The sequence below is a fragment of the Syngnathus scovelli genome, chromosome 4 (assembly GCF_024217435.2).
Source record: "Syngnathus scovelli strain Florida chromosome 4, RoL_Ssco_1.2, whole genome shotgun sequence".
NCBI lineage: Eukaryota > Metazoa > Chordata > Actinopteri > Syngnathiformes > Syngnathidae > Syngnathus > Syngnathus scovelli.
In genome coordinates, this window is record NC_090850.1 from 23,256,818 (window position 1) to 23,280,640 (window position 23,823).

Here is a 23,823-nt window from a genome sequence, read left to right on the forward strand (position 1 = left end):
GTGGGAGGGGGCTTTGCAGAATTCTAAAGGTTTAAAAACAAAGTCAAACGAGAGAGAGAGAGAGACGCAAACAGACCTGCCCTGTGCAATACTTCTCGAGGTTTCATGAAATCAGCGTCCACTAGTCGACGTTGTCGCTCCTTTTATTTTGTTTGACAAAGTACCCCCTCGTACTCTTTTTTTTTTTTCCACACTTTTTCCACTCATTTCATCACACGATAATCAAAAAACTTGACGCACACACTTGCTATGTGTTTGGCTACATGTCGCTAACTAGTTCGAGAAGCCTTTCGTATGCGGGGAGTCCGAAAGAAAAAAGTCCAACAGTTGTTTGGGAGTTGTAGTTTTTTTGTTTTTTTTTAAACCCTTGGCGCTTACAAATGACGTCATATGACAGCGACCTAATGTAACTCGGCACAAAACGCGAATTAGGTAACAGCAAGTGCTCTCGTATGGATGGGTTCATAGTTATGAAAATAAAAGTACACATTAGAGAAGCGGCCTTGAGTTTCAGCTAAATGCAGTCATTATTATTAAAGGACAACTGTAACTTTGAGAGCACTTTACTGAATGTAATCTTTGGTTTCTTCATTTATGACAAAAAGAAATCTGTCACTTTATTTTTCCCTTGTGTGTTCTTAATACATGTAGTTTGACATTTGTTGTATTAAAAAAGCTACAGTATTTATCTTTTTTTATTGTTCTTAATTTTTGTTTTGTGTTGACTTTTGTTTATATATATATATTTATACTTTTTTAAAAAGATACAGTGTATTTGTTGCAGGAAAGAAAAAAAATGTCACAATAGGCATATGAAAACGTAAAGATAGCATGTGAGCTCATATGAGGTTTTTGGGTATTGCTGTATGTGTGTAGCCACTTCCTCTTTGGTTGCCGCAACGTCATTTGCATTTTGGTTTTCTTCCCATTTCTAATGCGATTGTGTTCTAGTTGTCCTCTTGTCTGGATCTCAGGATTCGCTTTGGAGGTCAGAAAGATCTCATTTGAGGCCTGCGGACTATGGAACATGATGATTTCAATGTTCACCTTTAATTTTATGATGCAGTCTTCATGCTCTTCAGTTGTCAGGATGAAGTGGTGGCTCCTTGTTTGGCTGCTGCTGTTTTTGACACGTGATGGAGAGCCTCAGAACAGTAAAGATACGGTTAGAGGGGACAATCCGAATCTAAGTGAAGTTTGGGATGAGAAGGAGGGTTTGGAAAAAGACTGTAACAATGGAGACATATACCAAAGCTGCAAAGTTTCTGGCCCCAGAAGAGGTAAGTGATTTTCATTTTTTTTGAACACACTTTGTACTGTATACTCAGAGTGGGTCAAATGTTATGCGGTATCTTGAATGAATCCTTGAAAAAGAAGATACCTACAAATAGGTGAGTTTTTAGCAATAGTCAGGAACTGCAAAAGCAGGAACTGCATTATCAGTATATCAAAATGGGGTTTCAAGGCAGGCTTAGGGTTTCAAAAGTGTTAAAAACAAACCAAAAAAAAAAAACATGGATGAAATTTCCAGTCCAAGATTGTAGCCTCTGGATTTGTGGTTAGGGTTTCATATCATGGTTTCGAGACAGTGTTTTTTTTGTTTTTGTTTTTAAGTTTACTATTATGATCATAAGACAAACATTAGGAGTTGTGTCAAATGCAGTTTTCAAGGCAGATGTGGTTTAAAAAAAACAAAAACAATAAGAGCATAACATAACACACCCTGTGTTGCATTTGTATTCCCAAGTTACACAGCAAACTTTTTCAACAGTCTTTGGGGATGCTGAATGTTGCATGACGCACGTCAACACAATCCTGGACAGCAGAAAACCCAACATTGGCTTTCAGTGAGTATGTTTTCACAATACAGTTCCAATCATTTTCTTCTTGCTCTCAGATAAAAAAAAAAAAAAAAGAAAACCTGTTGCCGTTTTGAAATCACTATTTTTGGGGGGGGGACAATTACTAATCTGTTGCCTTGTCATGGCTTGAGAAGTAACTCTAGAAAATCATCGTCTTTGTATAATTCCCTAGCCAAATATTTACATAAAAGCATGAGGAATGGCAAAAGCGGATGATTTTGTTCTTTGTGTGAAGAGCAATTGAGCGTCTGCAACAGTCGCTGGAGCAGATTGAGGTGAACGAGACCACGTCCTTATGCGTGGGTCAGCTGGTCGCCCTCCTGCTCAAACCCGGAAGACGCCGCGCCGGCCTGCACATCTCTGCTAGCGACAACCATGTAAGCATCGGCCTTGTAACGAGCTGGGCTCGACTGACAACGCTCGGCCGGCACCAATAATGGCTCTTGGGGTCTTTATTGCAGGCCATCGCGGGCGCGGCCATCAATAACAGCAGAGTCAACATCCGGCTGCCCGGAGACTTCCTGTCCAGCTTGAGCGACACCATGTTATTCTGCATGGTCACCTGGCCTCGATCCATATGGGTACACAATTTTAATTTCACAATTTCAAAGTCAAGGGAAATCGTTTTGTAGGCTTCGTCACCATTTTCCTCAAGTAAGCAATTTGTCCATTTAATCATGAAGCGACGCGTTTGTCCATGTTCGAGTTGTACTTTGAGTGGTGGAATCAGGACTTCTACTTGAATCAGCTTTTTTTTCTTTCTTTTGAACAGCAGTACCTCCAAATTAGATACATAGATATATTTTGATATATCCGTACGCCGCAGATTTGAAATCACTGGTGGTTGTTTCTCAGGAGTACACGGTTTGTGGTCACACACGCACGCACAGCATAAAAAAAAAAACCCAAATCTTTCGCAAGCGGAAGAGATGTCGTTGATTGTTTCAAATGCAGTAGCAGGTTTAAAAGTGCAATTGAAAAACAAATATAGCCTCAAAGGGAACTAAAACACAACCTAAAAGCGATACATTCTTTCATCCTCAACCACGTTGACATTTTTTTCAATACTTTACGAGGATATAAAAAGTCTGCACACCCCTGTTCAAATGTCAGTTTTTTTGCGATCAAACTCCTCCAAACTTTTTCCATCATTAATGTGATTTAGAATATTAATGAACTGTGGAAAAAGAGAGGAAATAAAAACAACAGCTGAGATAAAGTGGTTGCACAAGTGTGCACACCCTCTTACAACTCTGGCTATGTTCAGACTTACCCATTCACATTCAAAGTCAAAGCAGCACACACTCTAACGAATGAACTGTTCTTGGTCCAAATGTTTCATCAAATAAATCGAGCATTTCAACAGGGGTGCGTTCAAAATAATTCAAACATGTTTCTTTTTTTGTGAATGTTTGTTGTCCGCCGTTGCAGAACTTCACCTCAGAGGAACTCTACCAGAACAGGCTGCTCGGCTTGAGTGTGCGCGGAAAAAACATTTCAGGACTCCGGGAGCGAGTGAACATCACCGTCAATACGGTTACTGTCAACGTAAGTCGACGGTGGATGAAAATGCACATGGACAGCGTACATACGTGCGTAATGGATACAAATGTGGTCAACAGGAAACGCAAAGCCCCAGATGCGTCTTCTTGAATTTCTCTACCAAATGTGAGTAGCACCGCCTATTGAATATGAAAGGGCAGGTTGTAATATCTGAGTGTGGCATCTAACCCTAGTTGAGGAAATGGTCCTTTGACATCCGTTTGTGTCGAAGCAGCATTCAGCAGCAGCGGCTGTTGGACCATCTGGGAACCCGGACAGACTGACGTGACCTGCTCCTGCGACCACCTGACCTACTTTGGCATCCTCTTGGTTAGACATTCAGAACCGTCAAAGTAGACCAAACACATCATCCCTTGTGCTGAGAGCTGCTGACCTTTCCCTAGCTTCTTCTCCTTCCGACCAACTCAAATGCCTTGACTTCATTCTATTCCATCTACATGCCTTGAAAGCTGGCAAATCATGTTGCTGTTTTTCCCCATCGCAGGTGTCCGCTCCCCTCTCGGACACCGACGAGGCGGTGCTGACGTACCTCTCTGTGATTGGCTGCAGCCTCTCTCTCGTCGCCCTCGTCATCACGCTGCTGCTCTTTGTCGTCAAAAGGTTGGTGTTGAGGAGATGCAACTTTAGGATATCACTTTAGTCTTGCAGAATCACAACTTGCCTCTGGAAAGTATGTTTTCCCCAAATAAATCTTCATTTCACCAACATGAAAGGTTATTCAAAAATATGCAAATCTATTCTTATATAAATCTAGCACTTTTATTTTAAAAAGTCCAACTTGAATCTCCTAAATGTTTTTTTTTTCAAACAGTTTGCAACTTTTAGAAAACGGACTCTTCTCTGCCCAGAATTTCATTTGATGATACTCTACCTAGCAGTTTATAGCTTTTCCTGCCCCCCCATAATAATAAAAAAATAGTTGACTAGATAGATTTTGACTAGATAGATTTTATTTTGCCTAAATGATTGCCTCATACAGAGACGTTTGCGTGTGACAGGAAGCTCCACGAGGACGTGTCGATGAAGGTGCACGCCAACCTGGCCGTGGCGCTGATCCTGCTCAACGCGCACTTCCTGTCCAGCCACGCGGCGGCTTCGTCGTCCGACTCGACGTGCTTTTACGTGGCCCTGGCGCTGCACTACTCCCTGCTGGCCACCTTCAGCTGGATGGCGCTAGAGAGCTTCCACCTCTACCTGCTCCTCGTGCGCGTCTTCAACATCTACATCCGCAGATACATGCTCAAGCTCGGCCTGGCTGGATGGAGTGAGTCCATACGGGTCTCATCCGCCGCCCCCCCCCCCCCCCCCCCAAAAGCGAACGATTTCATGTTTATACTTTTAAGAAAGCAGTTGTACATTTTTATTAACACGTCATACCGAATATAAGTTGCGCCAGTCAAGAAAATGCATCATGAAGAAGAAACAAAAGTCGTCATAGCAACCAATGTCATTAGTTTGCTGCTCCATCGCACAGAAATCATTTTTAAGGAAGAACAAAGTTCAGTTTTATGAAAACAACTGTTCCAATTGACTCGACTTGCCCCTCCTTTCCTTGGCCCGCAGGTCTCCCCGCCGCCATCGTGACCGTGGCGGCCTTCACCGAGCCCGGCGCTTACGGGCGCGTGGCCCTGAACATAGCCGATCCCAACGGCACTCAAATGTAAGCAAATTTGACTTCAATTTGCAACTCGGCGTTGAGCTGACGGTCGGGTGGTGCGGCGTGCGCGCAGATGCTACCTGCGGAACAGTGCGCTAAAGATGGCGAGCACGCTGGGCCTGTTCGCCGTCGTGTTTGCCTTCAATCTTGTCATGTTGCTGGTGACCGTCCAACGTTTGTTTGGCTTCCCGCACAGGAAACGGGTACGCACAAATTTTGCTTGTAATCAATTTTGTGTCATTAGGACGTTTCACTACTGTTATTCTGGTGTGTTTGTGCACTGCGGCCGCAGTTCGGGCAGGGCGAGCGGGGGCGAGCCAAGCAGAACATCAGCACGCTGCTGGGAGTCAGCACTTTGCTGGGCATCACCTGGGGCCTGGTCTTCTTCTCCTTCGGCCACCTGAGCACGGTGGGCCAATACCTCTTCTGCATCCTCAACTCGCTGCAAGGTGAGCAAGCAAACATTGACGGCGTCCTCCTCGCTGGGCCTCCGTCGGCATTCACGTCCGGTCCTCCTCCCGGCAGGTTTCTTCATCTTCTTGTGGTTCGTTTTGTCATGGAGAAAGTCAGGACCCTCGACGGCCAGCAGTAAAACGCCAAGCTCCAGCAGCTAAGCTGTCAGAGACCCTCCATGACTAATAAATCCTATTCTCGCTCTTTTTAAAATGATGTCTGCCTGTTTTGTTGACGTCCAGTAAGGGGGGGGGGGGGCATTCTCTACTCTTCCCCTCAATTTAATAAAAAGGTCAAATCTGATTCGCTCAAACGTCATGTCAACGGTTTAATCGGAAGAGCTAGGCCGCATGCGCCATCTTGACGTAAATGCGTGGTGACGTCATTGAAAAATGTCAGCGTCCTGCCAGAACTCACCTCAGAGCTCGCCTGCGATGGGAGAACTTGTTTTAAACAATTCGGAATTTGATTTTAATCAAGCTGTTGTGTTGATAACGACTGTCCTACGGAGACAAATGAAGTGCTTTTGTATTTAAACGCATTATAAAAAATCGTAATGGGCATCCGACTTGCAATAGAATAAATTTGCCGTGTGGGGGCAGTATCACATTAAGAGATTCCAGAGAACTCCATTGAATTTTTACACAACAATGTGTGCTACAAAAATGCAGACGTGATCGTGAAATGGCTATCCAAACATGTTCATGCATGGCTTTGCTAAATAAGATTGGAGAGTAAGTGAGTGAGTGAGAGCGAGGGAGGGAGCAAGAGAGAGCAAGTCAGCTGACAGCTGTAAGTAACTGCCTTTTTTTTTTTTTTAACACGCAGCCTCATAACACATTTTTATGACACTAGTTTATGGTTGAATAGTAATGTGTACCTTCATCATTTTTTAATGTAGATTATGCTGTGGTTGGAGCTTTGGCAACAGATGCTCTCAGTATCGTATTTGTGAGATGTTTGTAGGCCCTCATGATTTCCCATGTCATATCATGAGCACAGTTAAAGTCATTCAATTTAAAGAAAACACAAAGCTAAACAAATCCTGAAAAACATCAGAAGACAAAGTAGCTAAACAGTTTGGTCTCAACAGATAGCTCCAACCAGAAACAAAAAGTGACAGAAGAGCGGGGAACTCAATACAAACAATTTTATACCCACAGAACATGACGGTGACAGGTGCATTTCATATTTGGCCGTGATTCTTCCTGTATATTGTGAGGTAAGAAGCGCCTCAATGGGATTTGCCGCATGTTGCTGACAGCTTTGTTTTTGATGAACTATCTGCGTGCAAGCGGATTCGCAGGTTGGCCTCAGGGCTGGGAGACGACCTTCTATGAACCACGGCGATGGCGGCGGCGGCGCTCACCTGCTTGCAAAGCGCCCACAGAGACGCACGCTGACTCACAAGCATAAGCAGCTGTTGCTGTGTGGGATGAAAAGCGCAAGTTTCTCTGACTGTAAATGGGCGTCCTTTTTCATGTGTCAGCACAAAGGGAAATTCCACACTTCATTTGGGCTTAATGACTGCTGCTCTCTGCTGTTTTTGTGTCTTCTTGTTTTGGTTGCAGCTCAGTGTTAGCATTGGAACATTGCTGTTATTGCAATTGGAGGGGAGGATGCATCCACAAAATGGTAGAATATTTCTTACATCTGTGGGAACACCTGAACGTGGGAAACAATTGCTTGCCGGTCAATTACAGGACACGCACATTCAAAGCTGAGCCCCACTTGATAAAAACGGAGCCGACATTTGGCCAATCACCTTTAAATGCGGCAATTATGTTGGCAGCGCCTTCCTGGGGGTCTCAGATCAATTCGCCAGATAAAAATGCGGTTATATTGACGTGTCTTTCCCTCTCACGGCCAGAGGAAATGAGAGCAACCGCATCAGGAAGTAAGGCCCTTTTGTGCCTATTTCTGCAGAGTGGACCAAAGCACATGTTGCTTCTTCCAATCAGACAGTAGCTACATGATAAAGTCAGATTTCATCATTTATCCGTCATGCAAGCTGGACGGTAGCCTTAGTAAAAATTAAAATAAAATTAAAAAATATATATATACTCATATATATCTATATATATGAGTGTGTTTGTGTGTGCGTGCATGAGGGTTTCCATGCTGCTCACCACCTCCCTCCACACAAAGGTTGTGGATGTCAGTCCCCCCCCACTCAGTCCACGACAAAGTCTGTCTTTCAAAATAAAAGTAAATTGCAGTCTCTTCACTCAGAGTTTGCATTCACGTGGTTGTGTGTATGTTCTCAATTGAATGTACACAAACGGAATAGTTGTGACAGTGAAAGGCAGGCTCTAGTAGAGCACAGTCTTTAGATTTTTATTTTGGACCGTATTCTTTTGCTGAAGGCACTTTTATTTTGCGCACACATGATTTCCGGTTGGTCACGCTTTTTTTGCGCGCTCCCGCACGTTTGACATGGACACGCTCACGCGCAGCTCATCACTCGCGTACTTGCGGTCCTGCTCGTCCTGCTGGCGGAATAAAACCTATTGACTCCGGACCCTCAGCCGAGTGTTGTTTTTAGTTGTTGGTTTAGTTTTTCCCACCTTGCACCGGCTCCAAAGTTCGATAACGAGGCGTGACAGACAAACCGCTTCCAAGCAGGCTCTCAGGTGCGGTGGAGTTTCTCACTTTTTTTTTCCCTTTTTCTCAGGGTCGCTTTCTTATCTCGAGAGGAGGAAGTTGCAAATCCTCAGGAAACAAACTTAGGCACTCCTTTTTGCATCTGCCTACTTAAAGGCACTTGAAAGAACCTCTTGACAGAAAGCCACCATGGAGGCTCAGCCCGTCTCCCCCCACTGCGTGGAGCTCCTTCCCGGCGTGCAAGTCAGCCTCTAGTCGCCTCTTTTCCCTGCCTGGCTTTTTCCCTATCTACAAGCAGACCCACGCCATAGTCGCTTTTCTCATCGTATTGCACTGCGCCAACGACTTCCCAACAACCGGCGCACCATGGCCGGCTCTTCCCCCCGTTTGCTGCTCCTCTTGGCGGTGTGCGTGTGCGCGCTCGGGGCGCGTGGAGCCGAAGAGGAGGAGGAGGAAGAGGACAGCGGCGGCTTCAACTCGGAGGTGGGAACGCCATGTCAGGGTTCAACTTTATGTCCTAGGGACGCAATTACCTGCAGCGAAAACCAGAAATGTTCCATTTATTATTGCAACTTAGGCACTGTCACATTGTGTTAGCGCACATATTGATGGAGCCACACGACTGATACGCTGCCGTGTGTGCGCGTGCGTGTGTCAGACAAAAGACAGTAGCCTGATGAGCAACTCCCCACTTGTTGCTAAATGAGCCTATGTGGATTAGTGTGTCCTTTACCTGTGACAGCAACAATGCCATTGAGTGATATACTTTGTGTGTGTGCGTGCGCATGCATGCAAATGATCAATGATTCCACATGTCACTGCAGCGCATTATTGCACAGTCAGCACTTTACAGTTGCATTTTAGCTTATGTGCCCGGGCATGCTTGACCCAAAACCGGAACGTGCTCACGTCATGGCTCCAAAACACACAACAGATTTATGCTGTAACAGCAAACGTTTACATAGAGGACTCCAACTCATTTTTTTTTTCTTTTTTTGCTGGCAGCTGCTTTCTTACGAGCGCCCCGTCGTTGTTGTTCAAGACCGTTGTGGTGTGAGAGCACTTGATTGTCGTCTAGAGTGGCCTTTGAACCCAAATCCTACTCAGTCTGCTCTAACAGGACGTTCCAAAACAACACTGACACCAAGAGGGTGTGTGCGTGCGTGTGTGTGTGTGTGCGTGTTTTTAATGACCTAGCCACCTACAATTTTGCAATTACAATTTGTTATCAACGGAGCACGTTTACATCATAGTTACTGGCGATAAACTTACTGTAAGTCATTTACAATTTCTTTAATGTATGGACTTCTAATGTCTTGTTTGGGCTTCTGGACATTTGGTTTCAAGCCTTGACATTTCTATATTTACAGACAATCTGTTTTTCCATATTTACATCATATTGAATATCTTTTTTTTCCGTCATATATCTGTTTTGTGGACGATGCGCTCCGAAACAGCTGGCGGAGAGACAAGAGCAGTCAGTCAGTGCGATGTGTCCAGCATGTGACGTCGCAGAGGCATGCCGGGTAGTGGCGACAAGACAATGGCTCCTCTTGTTCCAAGGCACAAACGAGTGTGAGAGCAAACTTGAGGACGAAACACGAGAAGCGCTTGCGAGACGCCCAAACGCTCAAATCGCTCGCTGCGTTGTTGTGATGACAAAAATGCAGACCAAACTCAATGGACACTTTGGAGCACGACTGCAAAGTTTTGTTTGCATGAAAAAAAAGTTCGCATTTTGGGCTCCTTTTTGGCATTTTGGGCTACACCTGCTCGACACCCACCGTGCTTGTAAAAAGGCGTCTCCCGCCCGTCACCGGCAGTCTCTTGAGGATTCTTGTTCAATATTCTAGTTGAGTTGGGTCTGCCCTTGGGACTTCTTTTTTTGGATCCATCAAATTGATTTGAGTGTTACGGATGACGTTGTGTTTGACTTTGCAAACGCTCCGCTTGATGGATGATTTCCAAGAGAGAGCCATTTGCAAATGCAGGCATTGTTTTGAATCATGTTGTCGCGTCAAAGGCTACGTTTTTAGCATTTAGCCCGCTAATACTTCTTTAGACAGTGATCCCTCGCTACTTCGCGTTTCGTTTATCGCGGCTTCACTGCATCGCGGATTTCTTTTTCAAATTAGAAAAAACATTTAAAAGTCAAAATAAAACTTCTAAATTGAGGAAACACGTGTCTAACCTTTAGGACAATGTAGTATTGCTCCAAATGTTCGTTTACATTCCTTTAGAAGTCCGTTTTTGCGTGTTAGCACGATTGCGAATTAGCGTCTTTCCACTAATCCTGTCCAGTCCTTCTTGTCGGTGACCGTACTTTGCGGATTTCACTTATCGCGGTTGGTTTTTGGAACCAATTATCCGCGATAAACGAGGGATTAGTGTCCTTCAATACGTTTGATCACAGTCTCCGGTTGCTGCGAGCGGTCCCGGGACCCAACAGGTCTGCCGTAAAATGTAACGACTCGCTCCGGCCTCTCTCATCCCTCCACTTATCCGTCTCTTGGGACTTTTAGAGGGTAGGTTGGTGTGCAGGGTATACAAGATGGCAGCAGACCAAAACCTCAAAATAAAAACGCTTCGTATCTTGGCTGACATTGTAGTGGACACAAACACACGCACTTAAGCACACACACTCCGTCTTTTTACAACTCCCGCTATTGCCGGCTTTGGCAGGTACGATCAAGGACTTTCTGAAAGAACATTTAATAGATGGGGCCTCGCACACACGCACACAAGGACGCACACACTGGCTTTCTTGTTTTGTATTCTGATGAGGCAAGATGAGCGTCCAGACTTGATGCTTTTAGACCAAGCAGCCAATGGCCATCGCCCTTGCAAGTGCTGTAAGCTCACTACGTGGTTTACATCGATACACTTCGAAATTGTTCCGAGGTAACAAACTCATGTTTTGTACCTGCTTGCCGCATCATTGCCGAGAAATTGTGCTCAACCTCAAACAAGAAGTCTCATTTGGGAATGATTTTGACCCCATTGTTGTCATTTCTCAAGCGTACAGTAGCGCTTCTATTTTCCCACCGACTCGGGTTGTGGAAGTGAAAGGCTACACACCCGCTCCTTCTCTCTCCCACCCAAGGGGGCGTGTTGGGAGCGCCAGCAGCTGCTGTACAGCGTCACCGCCAGCCAAAGGCCTCAATGCTCCGCTCCGTTCCCAGATGAAATACGGATATTTGTAGCCCCTTCCTTGTGAACTTTAGACAATTAGCATTGGCTGCTTGGACGTGTCCCCAAATACTGTGAGAGAAATCAAGTTATGAGGAATTAACATTACAAGTTATGCAATGTTGCTTTGTCACAACACCTGGTAATTCTTTTTTTTTTTTTTTTTTTAGCATGATTAGTTCTGTGTGTGCGTGTGTTGCTCTCTTATCTGGAAGCTGAGGTGGGTCAGGGTCATGTTCAGTTCAGCCTTCTTCCGCCTCTTCCTGCTCTTGTACACTCACATGCACACTCACAGCAACTTTTTGCTGGATTTTTTTTTTTTTTTTTTTGAAGCACAGGTGCTAAGTGGTGACATCTCTTTTCCATTTGTTGAGGAAAGAGATGAAATGTAACATGAGGAGGTTTTGTGGAGATGACGTTTAGCTGATGGATGGCAAAAAAAAAAAAAACAGCTACTACTAGTAAGAAAGTCCCGGGAACAAAGGACTTCAAGAATCTACTATGTCAGCTGCTAAAGTTGCTCAAAATTGCAAGTGGAGCAGTTTCAAGTGCAGTTTCTACTTTATCAACGCTTTTGGAACTGCCAATTTGAAGTCTTGTTTTTTTTTTTTTTTTTTTTGTTCAAATGAGAAATAACTTCCCATGTTGGAATGGTGTTACTGATGATGCTTTTGCATCTTTTCGATATCTTGGTGCTCTTTGTTTGAGTTTTTTTGTTGTAGATCATCGCTCAAAAGATAATGGCTCTGGCTCCTTTCTTATTAGCGTTAGCATTAGCATCCTGATGCCACAGATGTCCGACAAGTTTGGAATCTTGTAAACTAGTGTGGGCTAACAAAAAGCTGCTCTTATTAACAGCACATTTCGATTGCCATCTTATACACGATTGCTCCAAACGATTAATCGATGATCAAAATACTGTAGTTGTCCATGAATTTGATAAATCAAATCATTTTGAAACTTCTAGTTGAGATTTACCATACAAAATAATCAGAGGCCTTTTTAGACCATGACAAGAAAGTACATTAGATCATAGTTCCTTGTTAAAATGAGCCACTTTCTGCTCAACTTTGTCCTCTGCGATGGTGACATTAGTGGAAAACAATAAGGAAGACCAAGAAAAGGAAAACTTTTCTTTTTTTCTTAATATACGATGGAAGGAGTGGCAGTGTCAACACGGGGCTTTATCGGCAACACTTTGCATTGTGCGCATGGGCGTGACCCGTAGGCGTGTAGTCATATCTTGTGTGTGCGTGTGTGTGCGCGTGAGAGATGAAGTTTCGACACAACAGCTGGGTGTATCATTTGTGATTCACGTATCACATTCGATGTTGAAGCCACAACCCCCACCGCATACTCACTCACTCACTCACTCACACACACACAGCTGATCGCCTTCTCCCATTTACTTCACAATCCTTTGACATATTGCGACAAATTCCTACACAATCGACCTTTTCAGATAAATAATGTTAATATTGTGTTTCTCCTCAATGGGGTTGTGGGTTTACACTCAAGTGATTGATAGATAAATATTGAGCACATGAAGCCAAACAACTAAAGGTCCTCCGGTAGTATGTCCATTAAAAAAAAAAAAAAAAAAAATCTGTTTTGGGTACTTGTGTATTTAACGTGCGGCGTCAAGTCAACACAAAGAGTGACGCTCACTGTGTGTTACAGTCTTGGCTGCGTATGTACGGCTACCTGCCTCAAGCCAGCAGGCAGATGTCCACCATGCGCTCCACCCAGATCCTGGCCAACGCCATCAGCGACATGCAACGCTTCTACGGCCTGGAAGTCACCGGACGCATAGACCCGCAAACCATCAGGCAAGCAAGCGCACACTTTCAACACAAACAGTCACAATTCCATCCAAGCTTTTCATTGCCAATTATTTTGTGGAAGTCACGGAAAGTGTTTTGTTTGCTCGCCGCAGCGCCATGAAGAGACCCCGCTGTGGCGTGCCCGACAAATTTGGAGGTCAGATCAAAACCAACGTGAGGCGGAAGCGCTACGCCCTCACCGGACATAAATGGAATAAAAGCCATCTGACGTACAGGTGAGAACGTCATCGAGCAACTACAGCGAATTCATTTCATGTCGTCACGATGGTCTGGACCCAAGATCAACATCAGTAGAAGAAAAATCACACGCGGAATTTGAATTAAAAAATAAATAAATGTCTAGACAGATACAACTGCCTCCAAATGGTATTTTTGTCCTCGTTGTGGCCCCTCAGCATCCAGAACTACACCCCCAAGATCGGCGAGTACAACTCCTTCGCGGCCATCCGGCAGGCCTTCAAGGTGTGGGAGAGCGTCACGCCGCTGACCTTTGACGAAATCCCCTACCAAGAGATCAAGTACGGCCGGCGCAAGGAGCCCGACATCATGCTCTTCTTTGCGTCCGGCTACCACGGCGACAGCTCCCCCTTTGACGGCGAGGGCGGCTTCCTGGCCCACGCTTACTTCCCCGGGCCCGGCATGGGCGGCGACACGCATTTTGACTCGGACGAGCCGTGGACCATCGGAAACCAGGACCTCCAAGGTAAGAGTGTGGGTCGCTGAAGACCAGTGTGTGTTTGTTTAGTTGCCCAACTTTCAAGTTCAAAGTCGTCTATTGTTCCAGGGATTGTTTGGCTTCCGCCCATACATAGTCAACATGTATATTTTCCCATAGGAACTCACTAGGAATATAAATAATCCGGGTCAAAGTGACACCATCGTATTATTTTTATTTCATACATGAAATATATTCCTTGGGAAAAATGGTAAATTGCAAGGATTGAGTGTACATGCCAATGCGCTCTGTGAAGGTACGGCCTCATTTTTACGGTCTCCCTTTGCGCTGCTCCGCACTAACAAGCTCTCGAATCCCAACGAGTCCTTCTCGGTGTTTACCCAAAGAGCAGCCAAGCGAGACGGCGCATTTAAAGACAGTCAGACGTGTCCGTCTTAAGCTTGAGACAAAATGCTCCTTTGGCTGCGCTTTCAGGCCTTAATCAGTCGAGTGCGGCGACAAAGAGGGCCGTCGAAGGCACTCCCACTTAGAGTGCCATGCACACACACACGCACACACATGGACGCACACACACATGTGCTGGCTCAGCTCAGCCAGCCGACCACCCTGTCCTTTGTGTGTTTGTAGATAAGAGGACAAAAAGACTAAGGTCACTAAAAGGGGGTTTTGTTTTTAAATGGTGGCCAACAATAGGATGATGTAGAAGAGTGCGATAGTAGGAACAGCAAAGATCCTGTGCAGAAAAAAAAAAGAAGAAAAGTCTGAGTGATCTTTCTCTGCGACTCAAAGCTAACAAAGTGTCCAAAACTCTTATTGCTGTTTCAAAAGTCCTCATGTGACGCAGCCGCCGATGCACCTTAAGCAGAAAAAGTTCTCCGGTCGTCTGGCCGTAAAAGGTCATGACGTGTTGCGCGTCTTGCGCGAGTCTTGCGTGAGTCAGCCATTCCAATCTTCCCGGGTGATGAACAGAGCACAGCGCTCGCTAAGAAGAAAGACGAAAGACACCGGTGGCTGAACTTTTGGAGGGACATGGCGAGCCCAAGTGTCACCCTGGTTACCGCACAAAAGTTTCTTTCTCTGGGCTCTTTGTTAGCGCTTGGCTAGCCGCACAATGCTAATGTGGCCACATTCATGTGACTCACAAATTATCCGTGTGTGTGCGTGTGTGTGCAAACACACAATCAGCAAACAGTATTGTAAAAACTGTTCACGTTGAAAAGGTTCAACAACCTCACCTAGTTTTCACATAGTCTAAGGACAATTGGGTCAAAAATAACCCAAATTGGGTCAAACTTTTTGAGTTATTCATTTAATTTATTTTTATTTAATTTATTGGGTCAAAACCCTGTTTTATAGGTTATTTGTCCATAACACTTGAATGTTTCTTTTTTGTAGTATAAAGGGTGAACATGGTAACGCCGTCCGAGTTTCCCATCTAAAAGTAGTTGGGTCGACAATAAGCCAGTTTAGATCCAAAAATGCACTCCTTTGATTCGTACCCTCACAAAAGAAATCCTCGACTGTTGATAAAGTGAGCTCAGTTCATAGGGCAGCGGTCAGCCAAATGATAATTGAGGGGCTCCCCACATCACTTAAATTCCTTTCCCCATCCGGTGCGTCAAACAAGCGCAGCACTTGACGGCCGGCAAAATGGGCGATGCCTATCTGCCGCCGTTCGCCATCTCTTCTACCGGTGACATCATCACTCACAGAGCGAACAATGAACAGCCGGCATCTTCCGCTCCTCTGATGTTCGTCGGAGTGCGGAATGCTGGCCAGATCATCACGTCCGATGCTTTCCAGATTCTCCCTTAACCGTTTTTAGAATCAAAGCACATGTTCATTATCATGTCCAATAAAATTCAATGTGTTTCATTTCCCTCGTGGCATTAATGGAATAAATCTTAATAGATGGAGATTGAGTTCATCCTTTCGACACATTTGGTAGACCTTCAGCTGAATGAGCGCAGTTTTGGAATGCACCTACTCGCTAAAATGCTATATATATGTTAGTGTGGAAATGGGTTTTAAAAAAAAAAAAGTGGAATGAATTCCTTTCCTTGTACGTCCCACGTAGGCAACGACTTGTTCCTGGTGGCCATCCACGAGCTGGGCCACGCGTTGGGCTTGGAGCACTCCAACAACCCTCTGGCCATCATGGCGCCATTCTACCAGTGGATGGAGACGGACAACTTCCAGCTGCCCGACGACGACCGCAGAGGCATCCAGCAAATCTACGGTGAGAAAGAGGGCCGGAACCACACTTTTTGGGTCAGGACGACTCACGTTGACCCTTTGTGCAGGTACACAAGACAACAATCCCACTCAGGCCTTGCCCACCGTGACGCCGCGTCGCCCGGACCCCCGGCCGCCGCACAATCCTCCACCTCGCCAGCCGGACCGGCCCAGGACCACCGACAGACCGGAGCACTACGGACCCGACATCTGCGAAGGCAACTTTGACACGGTGGCCGTGCTACGCGGGGAGATGTTTGTCTTCAAGGTGAGAGCATTCAACTTACGGGTTCCCCCATGAAATGGAAATAGGTGCCACCTGAAAGTTGTCATCATGGTGCTAAGCGCAATTCCTCGTGCAATGGCATCTGGCCTGCATTCCACATTTAAATGAATCCAAATGGCAGGTGCTGTTATGCTATCATGTGCTGGAGATTGTAAAACCACAGGACGGCTGCGTTTTACGAGAGACGGCGCTCCAATAAAAGCGCCCTGAGGTGTGGTCAGGTGTTTGGCCTTAAAGAGCCTCTGGATTCACACAAACGTGGAGAAGTTGTCTTTTGGCCAACACGAGGTTCCACTTTTTGGCCAGCTGGCATTCTGACAGCCGCTTTCCATTCGGCTCGACCAGGTGACGTCGCATTTATTTACTCGTTGCACAAAAGGTAAATTCCGGACGTCGCTTTAATTACCGTGCTCAACATTTTTTCCATCAGAGATGAAAGAAAAGTTGCAATAATAATAATAACAATAATAACTAAAAAAATAATGATAATAATAATAATTCTACCACCGCAGTATGTTCCATTTGGCTTTGTGTCTGTTGTGTGTCGATGATGCTGAGAGCGCGAGCCATTAGGTTGAACAGCTCTCAATCTTTGGTGTGGCCGAGCGTGTCTGATTGTCTCCTATCTTTACTGCGAGTGTGTGTGACGCTCACCATGCCTCCTTTGTGATCCCAGTAATGAACACAGGGAAGGACTTTTAAATGCACTCAAGAGCACAAAATGGTCTTTGTTACTGTCAACTGGTCACTTGCAGAAGCTTCTGGATGATTTCACGCAGTTGCTCTCCGAAATGACCACTGAATGCAAATTGGACTTTTTTTGGTGTGCAGAAGATATGATGATGTTTTTTTTTTAGTAGTCATAACATCAAGCCACAAGCTTCTGCTCAACATTTAAAGCCAGATTGGCCCTCCTCCCTAAAAATGTCAAAACCAAGCTAAGTGTTCATGATCAACATCATGCACTGGATGAAAAGCCAATTTATATCCAGGCTTGATGTTTCATGATTAAAAAAATGCCCCAATTCAGCTGACTCAGCACATGAGCGCTCCGTTAACAAGGCAAAGATGGCCGACCGAAACTGCGGCGTGTCCTTTATGTGCCCGTCCCGGAGTTACACTCAAAGAAATTGGACGTGGCACCCCCCCCCCCCCCCCCCCCCCCCTCGCGTCAGCCGTTCGTTCCCAGCGAAGAGTCGTACGTTAACATTGATCCCATCTCAACGGTGAACATCAACGATCCGCTCGTCTTCGATTCCCGCCTCGTCTGCCCTTCTCGCTCGCCCTTGAAGGACGAATCTTCAGACGCTCGCCAAGTCAAAGTCGTTGTGAGCATCTCTCCGTTGCTTTATGGCCGTTGCGCGGTCTTAGCGACTGACTCACCGGCTTATAAACGGACACACGCGGTGTAAATCCATCTCCAACGCCGAGGTTCACCCCCTCTTACTTTGCTGCTTTTATGAGCCGGGCCCCGATATCATTCGGCGGAACGTTGCTTGTTACAAAATGATAGTGGAGATGATCGTTTTGTACGTGCTGTAAAACAAATCATCATCCAAGGGTCTTGTCTCCACCAGGGCCGTTGGTTCTGGAGGGTGCGCAGGAACAGGGTGCTGGACAACTACCCCATGCCCATTGGACACTTTTGGCGAGGTCTACCCGGAGACATCGACGCCGCCTACGAGAGACACGACGGCCGCTTTGTCTTCTTCAAAGGTGCGTTAGAAACACGTATTGAAATGATGTGTGCGTGTGGCCTGTTTTTAATAATATATAACAGACTGTAGCGCTCGAAGGACCATGCCCCCCCCCCCTCCACATGTAATGCATTGACCATAAATCTCCCTCCGCACGGCTCGTTATTTCTACTGCGAGTCCCCGAGAGCAGCTTGTCGTTTTACAACCTCGCAGCCGGTTTGTCCGAGCGGGAGGCTTTGATGCAGCCCCGTCTCGGACTGTGGAGGAGAAGGGTGAGGTTGATGTCATAGGCAAGCCTGACGGTGTGACACTCGGATGCACGCCAAAGCTGCCAGACCTTGAGAAGGAGTGTCGAAAAAAGCGTAGATGTCATCTTCTCTTGATTGGGTCTTATAACCTCACATCTGAGTTGTTTTACAAAGTCTGCTTTGAAAATGGTGGAAATCCGTTAAGTCCTGGGAGCAACCATGACGTCAACTTTTTGTAGTATCCAGATTCGGGGTGCCTTGATTTGGTTTGGAGTGAGGCGTTGGAATTGAAGCCAAGTTGGGGGTAGTTCTGCCCAGAGGAATGGCGGAATTCCCCATTTAAGAAACAATAAAGCAGCGAGAGCTGACGTCAGACGCGCTCATTGCAATGTGGCCATGCCAATCATCTCCACGCGTTATTGTCAATTTGTAATCCTTGTGAAGTAGAACTTGGTGTAAGTTAACTTACGTCGTCAAGCAAATCAATCACCACGTATTGAATGTTCTTACAGACTGAGCGTTTCAATTATACTGATATGAAACCTTGTTCATGTTTGACGCGCTATCGTAAAAGTTCAAAATGATTACAAAACAAAATGGCTGACTATCTTGAAAATTCTGATGTTTAACTGCACACGGGCAAGACTTGTCAGGTCACAAAGTTCAAGTCGACTCATTTCGGGTCTTTGGTGTTTGGGCCGAGCCAGTTTCTAGGTCTTAACGTTGACGCCTCCCATCTCAATGGCTCAATCCGACTTCTCTCCAGAAAACCGATTCTGGCTCTTCCGGGAGGCCAACCTGGAGGCCGGCTACCCTCTGGAGCTGGGCTACTACGGCCACGACATTCCCCACGACCGCATCGACGCGGCCATCTGGTGGGAGCCCTCCGGATACACCTACCTCTTTCAAGGAGACTGGTACGACAACAAAACCCTCTAATTCCCGGATAATTAGCGGACTCCTAAGTCATTGTTTGGACATTTTCCAGGTCTTTAAAGGTACACATGTAAGAAGTCAAGAATTTATGGCACAACAAACAGAACTGGCGAGGGAGGGCACTGATAAGAAGCAGGAGTATGGACACTCCTTTTAAGGCAATGGCGGGAGTGACAATACTCTTGCTGACTTTTGTGCATCAGCCCTTGCTTCGAATTGCAACCAATGCAGAATGCGTTTTTTTTTTTTCCCGCCCCCATTGGTTAAAATCACGCTGTTATTTTTAGTGCGGTTTTTCATCAATGAGGTCAGTGGATAAGGGCTTCTGTCATTTGATCTGGCCGGCAGGTATTGGCGTTTCAACGAACAGTCCCGCTCTGCTGACAGAGGCTACCCCAAGCCTATTAGCGTGTGGGGGTCTTCCGTACCCTCCACTCCCAAGGGGGCCTTCCTCAGTGACGATGGAGGTGAGTGCAGATTAACACAGATGGGCAAAGATGAGCAGAGTGCTTCCTGAGGGGAAGAGGGTTAGATTGATTGATTGATTGATAAGAAGGTTGGGGGCTGGGAGGAAAGACACCAAGAAGCACCCCAAACAAAGGAATGGGACACAGCAGGCCTTGTCTTCAACCAAAGATGAGCCAACATTTGGGGAACAATTAGAAAAGCACAAAAATCTATCCGTCTATCCATCCATTGAGATAGGGATCGTTTTTAGATGTGATTAAATCAACGTTACGGCAGCTTTTCAAAATATTCTAGTTTTTGCATTTGTAACTTCCCATGGCATTTATCATCTTGACAAGTTGTTGATTTAAATAAGTAACAACAGAAGATGTTTTGTTGATAAATGGGCAATTGCACACACTTGATTCTCTAGTTTTAAGGATCTTTACAGAGCCAGGCTGACTGCATAGCTGGCTAAAATAAGCTAAGCTAAACTAAGCTTCGTTAAAATAAGCTTAGCTAAGCAGAACGTCACAATGCTGTCGTCTTATTCTGGGACTTGTTGTGTCGGCCAGCGTACACGTACTTCTACAAGGGATCCAAATACTGGAAGTTTGACAACCACCGAATGAAGAGCGAGCCGGGCTACCCCAAGTCCATCCTGCGCGACTTCATGGGTTGCAGCGTGGACCTGGACCCCCCGGACACGGACGCCGACGATAAATACCCCGACGTCAACCGGCCGCCGTTCGACCCGGACACCGGACGCGAGGACGACAACAAAATCGACGACGAGGACCGAGACGGCGACCGGACGGAGGGCGATAAAGATGCCGACGAGGACGAGACCCGCGAGACCCGCGAGGAGGACACCAACGAGGTGGACGTGATTCTGAAGGTGGACGACAGCCGGGAGCGGACCATGAACATCCTGATGGTGACCATCCCCCTGGTTCTGGTGCTGTGCATCCTGGGCCTAATCTACGCCATCATCAACACTCTTCAGAGCAAGGGAGCGCCGAGACTTCTGGTGCACTGCAAGCGCTCGCTGCAGGAATGGGTTTGACCCCTGAAATCTCAATCCGCACTGACTGGGGATGGACATTACCATCGATCGACGGATCGATCGGTTGTGGATTCGTGGCAATCGGCGTCAAACTGAAAACGTCGTCATTACGGTTTCCCTCAGAGGGCCTTTAAGACTGACTATATGCATACTAAATCTAAATGAATAGTAGCAAGAAACTTGAAGTAGAGACATTGGTTTGCTTTAATGGTTTGACACGTTCATGCATTTCAATCATCCATCCAGGAAAACGAGTCAAGCGACCATCCCTAGCCTGGCTGGCCCTCCACGGTGCATCGACTGTAGTCTATTTATACGAGACAAGTTTGCACATTGTTTGTGTTCATTGGGTGTGACGCAGTTGTTGTTTTTGTTTATTTTGGATTGATTTCCAAACCAGGAAGTCCATTCTAGTCCTTACTGCCCCTCTTACCTCTCACCGCGGTACACTTAGTTTACATTCAGAGGGAGCCTGACCCCCACCTTCTTTAAAAGAGAAACAGCCCCCGAAGCCAAATTCATCACGCAACGGGACGAGAAGCCAAACTCCTCGATGAGATTTTGTCCCGTTGCTCATGAATTTGTGTACATTTCTAATTTGTGTGTAATGGCAATATTGTGTAACAGTGGTTGACACTCTTAGCTGGTTGACCAAAATAAGAGCCATGTTGATTTCTATCTTTGCCTTCTTTGGTAGATGTTAAAAAAGTGTCTGTAAACACTCTGTAAAAGGGAGCGCTGGTCTAAACTTTATGCGTCTCACTCAAAGTGGGGAATTGGGAAGTCACACAGGAAGACCACCCGTTGCCTCCACCGCGGTGGGGTGGGGGTCGAAGCCGGGCTCCCTCCGTGGGTTTCAAACGGGACGTGACAAGTACAAGTCGGCCGTTAATGTTGCGTTCGGCCTCTAATGGACTTTTTACAGCGGGCACTTATTTGTAAAGGTGGCGCGGCGGTTGGAGGTGGTCCCGGGTGGGCCAGCCGGATCTCATGTGAACGGCAGCTAATCTACTTCATTAAAAAGCAGCAGGTGTGCTCACCAGACCCCGGTTGACCCCAAGGCTTGAACCCCGAGAACCCCAAACACGCTTTCATCTGGCAAGAACAAATGATGCGCTTCCATTTTGGATTTCGTGGTTTTTGTCCCGTTTTATCCCTTTGCCATCCATCCCAGTAAACTATTGAACAAAAAAAAAATGCAAAAGAAAAAGCCAAATGGTTTTGGTCTTGTTAGTACTTCCTCTTCCCACACTTTCAGCGTAGTTAGCGCTTGGTCAGTCATCACCGCTACAGGTACGAAAAGAACGGTGCTAATCAGCATGTTTTACTAACACGATCGCCCAAATCTGGTGTGTGTGTGTCTCTGTATTTCAGTTTCACGTGAAGCTAGCGAGCTACACGCTAACACAAAACGTGAGTTCAGTGGGAGATGTTTTATCTGAGCGGCTCAGGTTAGCTTAGATGCTCAGGTTTCACATGCATGGAGAGAACATATTGCCTGCCTGCCTGCCTGCCTCCTTGCTTGCCTTTTGAGACAAGGAAAGAAGTGAGGATTAAGCACAGTTTGTAGATCTCAGGCAAGGAGGGCTAGTGGGAAAGGGGACTAGCTGGCAGCGTGCCACATGACCCAAATTCCCTGTGTAGCCAAGCAGCAGCTGGCTGCGAAGGAAACCTGAGCTTCCACTGGAAAAGCTTTGTGTTTACTAACTTTAAAGGCCACTGACAGATGAGCAGCCCTTCCCCCTGACGCTATTAGCTTATCAAGGTAATGTCCCCCCCCAGGTTCAAGAGCCATAGCATTAGCGTCGGCAAAATAATTTGCTAAGAACATACCTATACTTGGCAATCAGCGTGTCAGTGCAACAATGATGGCATTTATTATTTCTTTTGGCCAATTAAAAGCTCTTACATGAGAGCCCCGCAGTGGGAGAGCTAACTGGACATATTGCGGCGGCGTTGACAGGAAACAGTCAATGGCGGTTGCCAGGAAACGGTGTCATCTGTCCGTCTTCAATGTGGGGGGTGGTGGCAGCTAATCAGCGCTAAAAGCAGACCTCCGTCCTCCCACCCCCCATGTCTCTTCTTTCCTGCTTTTCACCTCTAGACATGATCAGTCGACACCAGATGATCAGGGTGACTCAGCAAAAAAAATCTCTGTGAGATGCCCTTGATCTACTTGTCTTGTATAAGACTAAAACGCCCGTGATTGAAATGCTTGTTCAGCATATCATATCACGCACTAATACGGTCTAAATTTAGTCCCATTTCCAACCAGCGGTTCAGTTTCAATTGGCAGAATACCGTTGGAGTCCAAATACATCATTGTCAGTTGTCAAGGTGACTCTCAGCCATATTGAGCCAATTGCCGCCGTGACCCCCAACATCAAAACCCGTTTAGTCCTTGGTCCTCCTGAAACCTCCCTCAAAGATACTGTGTTGAACGCAGCTCTCCTCCCAGCAAAAACTAAGACGCAGCTTTTTATTGGCTGGCGTGATCAGGAAGTCCGCCATGGTTGTCGGCATCTCACCCTTTTGTCACCGCGACGACCCGATTCTATCGTCTGTCTTAACAGATTTTTTTTTTTTTTTTTTGCTGTGTGGTAATAACATTCCGATTAGTCGATTGATTATTTTGATTTTATACATTAGCGTTGTGTGCGTTCACCTCTAGTTGAGTGTTTTAACAAAGCCATGCTGGACATGTACACGATAATTCAATAAAATAAACACTTTCAAATGTTTTGTTTTTTTGCTCAATCTCTGTTAGTTTGAAGCAGAGTATTTGAGGACGTTTGCTTTGGTCGGACGGGCCCGGGCCTGGGCCTGGGCCTGGACCTTGGGCTTCCTGCGCTGAGGTCACGCTCCGTAGGGCCTTACTTCCTGTCTCACACGGGACACCGGGGCCTTGTGCGCCACTCAGAGGAAGCAGAATCAGCACTTAAAGCCTGGAAGACACAAAGCAGGCTACGGCACGACCGCATTGGGAGGAAGTACATTGTTCACAGTGGTAGATATTGATTTTTTTTCTCTCTCTCTCTCTCTCTCTCTCTCTCTCTCCA

General features: G+C 46.1%; 2 protein-coding genes across 4 annotated transcripts; both read left to right on the forward strand.

Annotated features, from left to right (window-relative positions):
* Positions 1 to 51: 51 nt before the first annotated feature.
* LOC125966971 (adhesion G-protein coupled receptor G5) lies at positions 52 to 5,748 on the forward strand. 2 transcript variants are annotated; one of them, XM_049717597.2, is made up of 13 exons: positions 52 to 1,280; positions 1,748 to 1,847; positions 2,098 to 2,239; positions 2,324 to 2,443; positions 3,294 to 3,410; positions 3,485 to 3,530; positions 3,640 to 3,734; positions 3,910 to 4,025; positions 4,424 to 4,689; positions 4,989 to 5,085; positions 5,156 to 5,285; positions 5,375 to 5,531; positions 5,608 to 5,748. In XM_049717597.2, exons 1-13 carry the CDS (start codon positions 935 to 937, stop codon positions 5,694 to 5,696), a joined length of 1,821 nt encoding a protein of 606 aa, XP_049573554.1. In that variant the 5' UTR covers positions 52 to 934; the 3' UTR covers positions 5,697 to 5,748. The 2 variants fall into 2 exon arrangements, with proteins under 2 accessions (XP_049573554.1, XP_049573555.1); XM_049717598.2 differs by having other exon boundaries at positions 1,772 to 1,847.
* Positions 5,749 to 5,925: 177 nt separating this feature from the next.
* LOC125966969 (matrix metalloproteinase-15) lies at positions 5,926 to 23,505 on the forward strand. 2 transcript variants are annotated; one of them, XM_049717595.2, is made up of 12 exons: positions 5,926 to 6,327; positions 6,699 to 6,757; positions 6,831 to 8,622; positions 13,009 to 13,157; positions 13,265 to 13,387; positions 13,568 to 13,875; positions 15,926 to 16,087; positions 16,152 to 16,351; positions 17,947 to 18,085; positions 19,082 to 19,232; positions 19,600 to 19,718; positions 20,274 to 23,505. In XM_049717595.2, the coding sequence occupies exons 3-12, from the start codon at positions 8,506 to 8,508 to the stop codon at positions 20,762 to 20,764; spliced, it is 1,959 nt and encodes a 652-aa protein (XP_049573552.1). In that variant the 5' UTR covers positions 5,926 to 6,327; positions 6,699 to 6,757; positions 6,831 to 8,505; the 3' UTR covers positions 20,765 to 23,505. The 2 variants fall into 2 exon arrangements, with proteins under 2 accessions (XP_049573552.1, XP_049573551.1); XM_049717594.2 differs by having other exon boundaries at positions 6,842 to 8,622.
* The last annotated feature ends 318 nt before the right edge of the window (positions 23,506 to 23,823 follow it).

What these genes read in the sequence shown, in the direction of transcription:
- LOC125966971 (XM_049717597.2), top strand. Translation starts at nt 935, where the DNA reads ATGCGATTGTGTTCTAGTTGTCCTCTTGTCTGGATCTCAGGATTCGCT. An exon ending in AAACCCAACATTGGCTTTCA is followed by an intron (nt 1,848 to 2,097) that starts GTGAGTATGTTT and finishes CTTTGTGTGAAG; the next exon opens with AGCAATTGAGCGTCTGCAAC. An exon ending in CCTGGCCTCGATCCATATGG is followed by an intron (nt 2,444 to 3,293) that starts GTACACAATTTT and finishes CCGCCGTTGCAG; the next exon opens with AACTTCACCTCAGAGGAACT.
- LOC125966969 (XM_049717595.2), top strand. Translation starts at nt 8,506, where the DNA reads ATGGCCGGCTCTTCCCCCCGTTTGCTGCTCCTCTTGGCGGTGTGCGTG. An exon ending in GGGAGATGTTTGTCTTCAAG is followed by an intron (nt 16,352 to 17,946) that starts GTGAGAGCATTC and finishes TGTCTCCACCAG; the next exon opens with GGCCGTTGGTTCTGGAGGGT. An exon ending in TACCTCTTTCAAGGAGACTG is followed by an intron (nt 19,233 to 19,599) that starts GTACGACAACAA and finishes TCTGGCCGGCAG; the next exon opens with GTATTGGCGTTTCAACGAAC.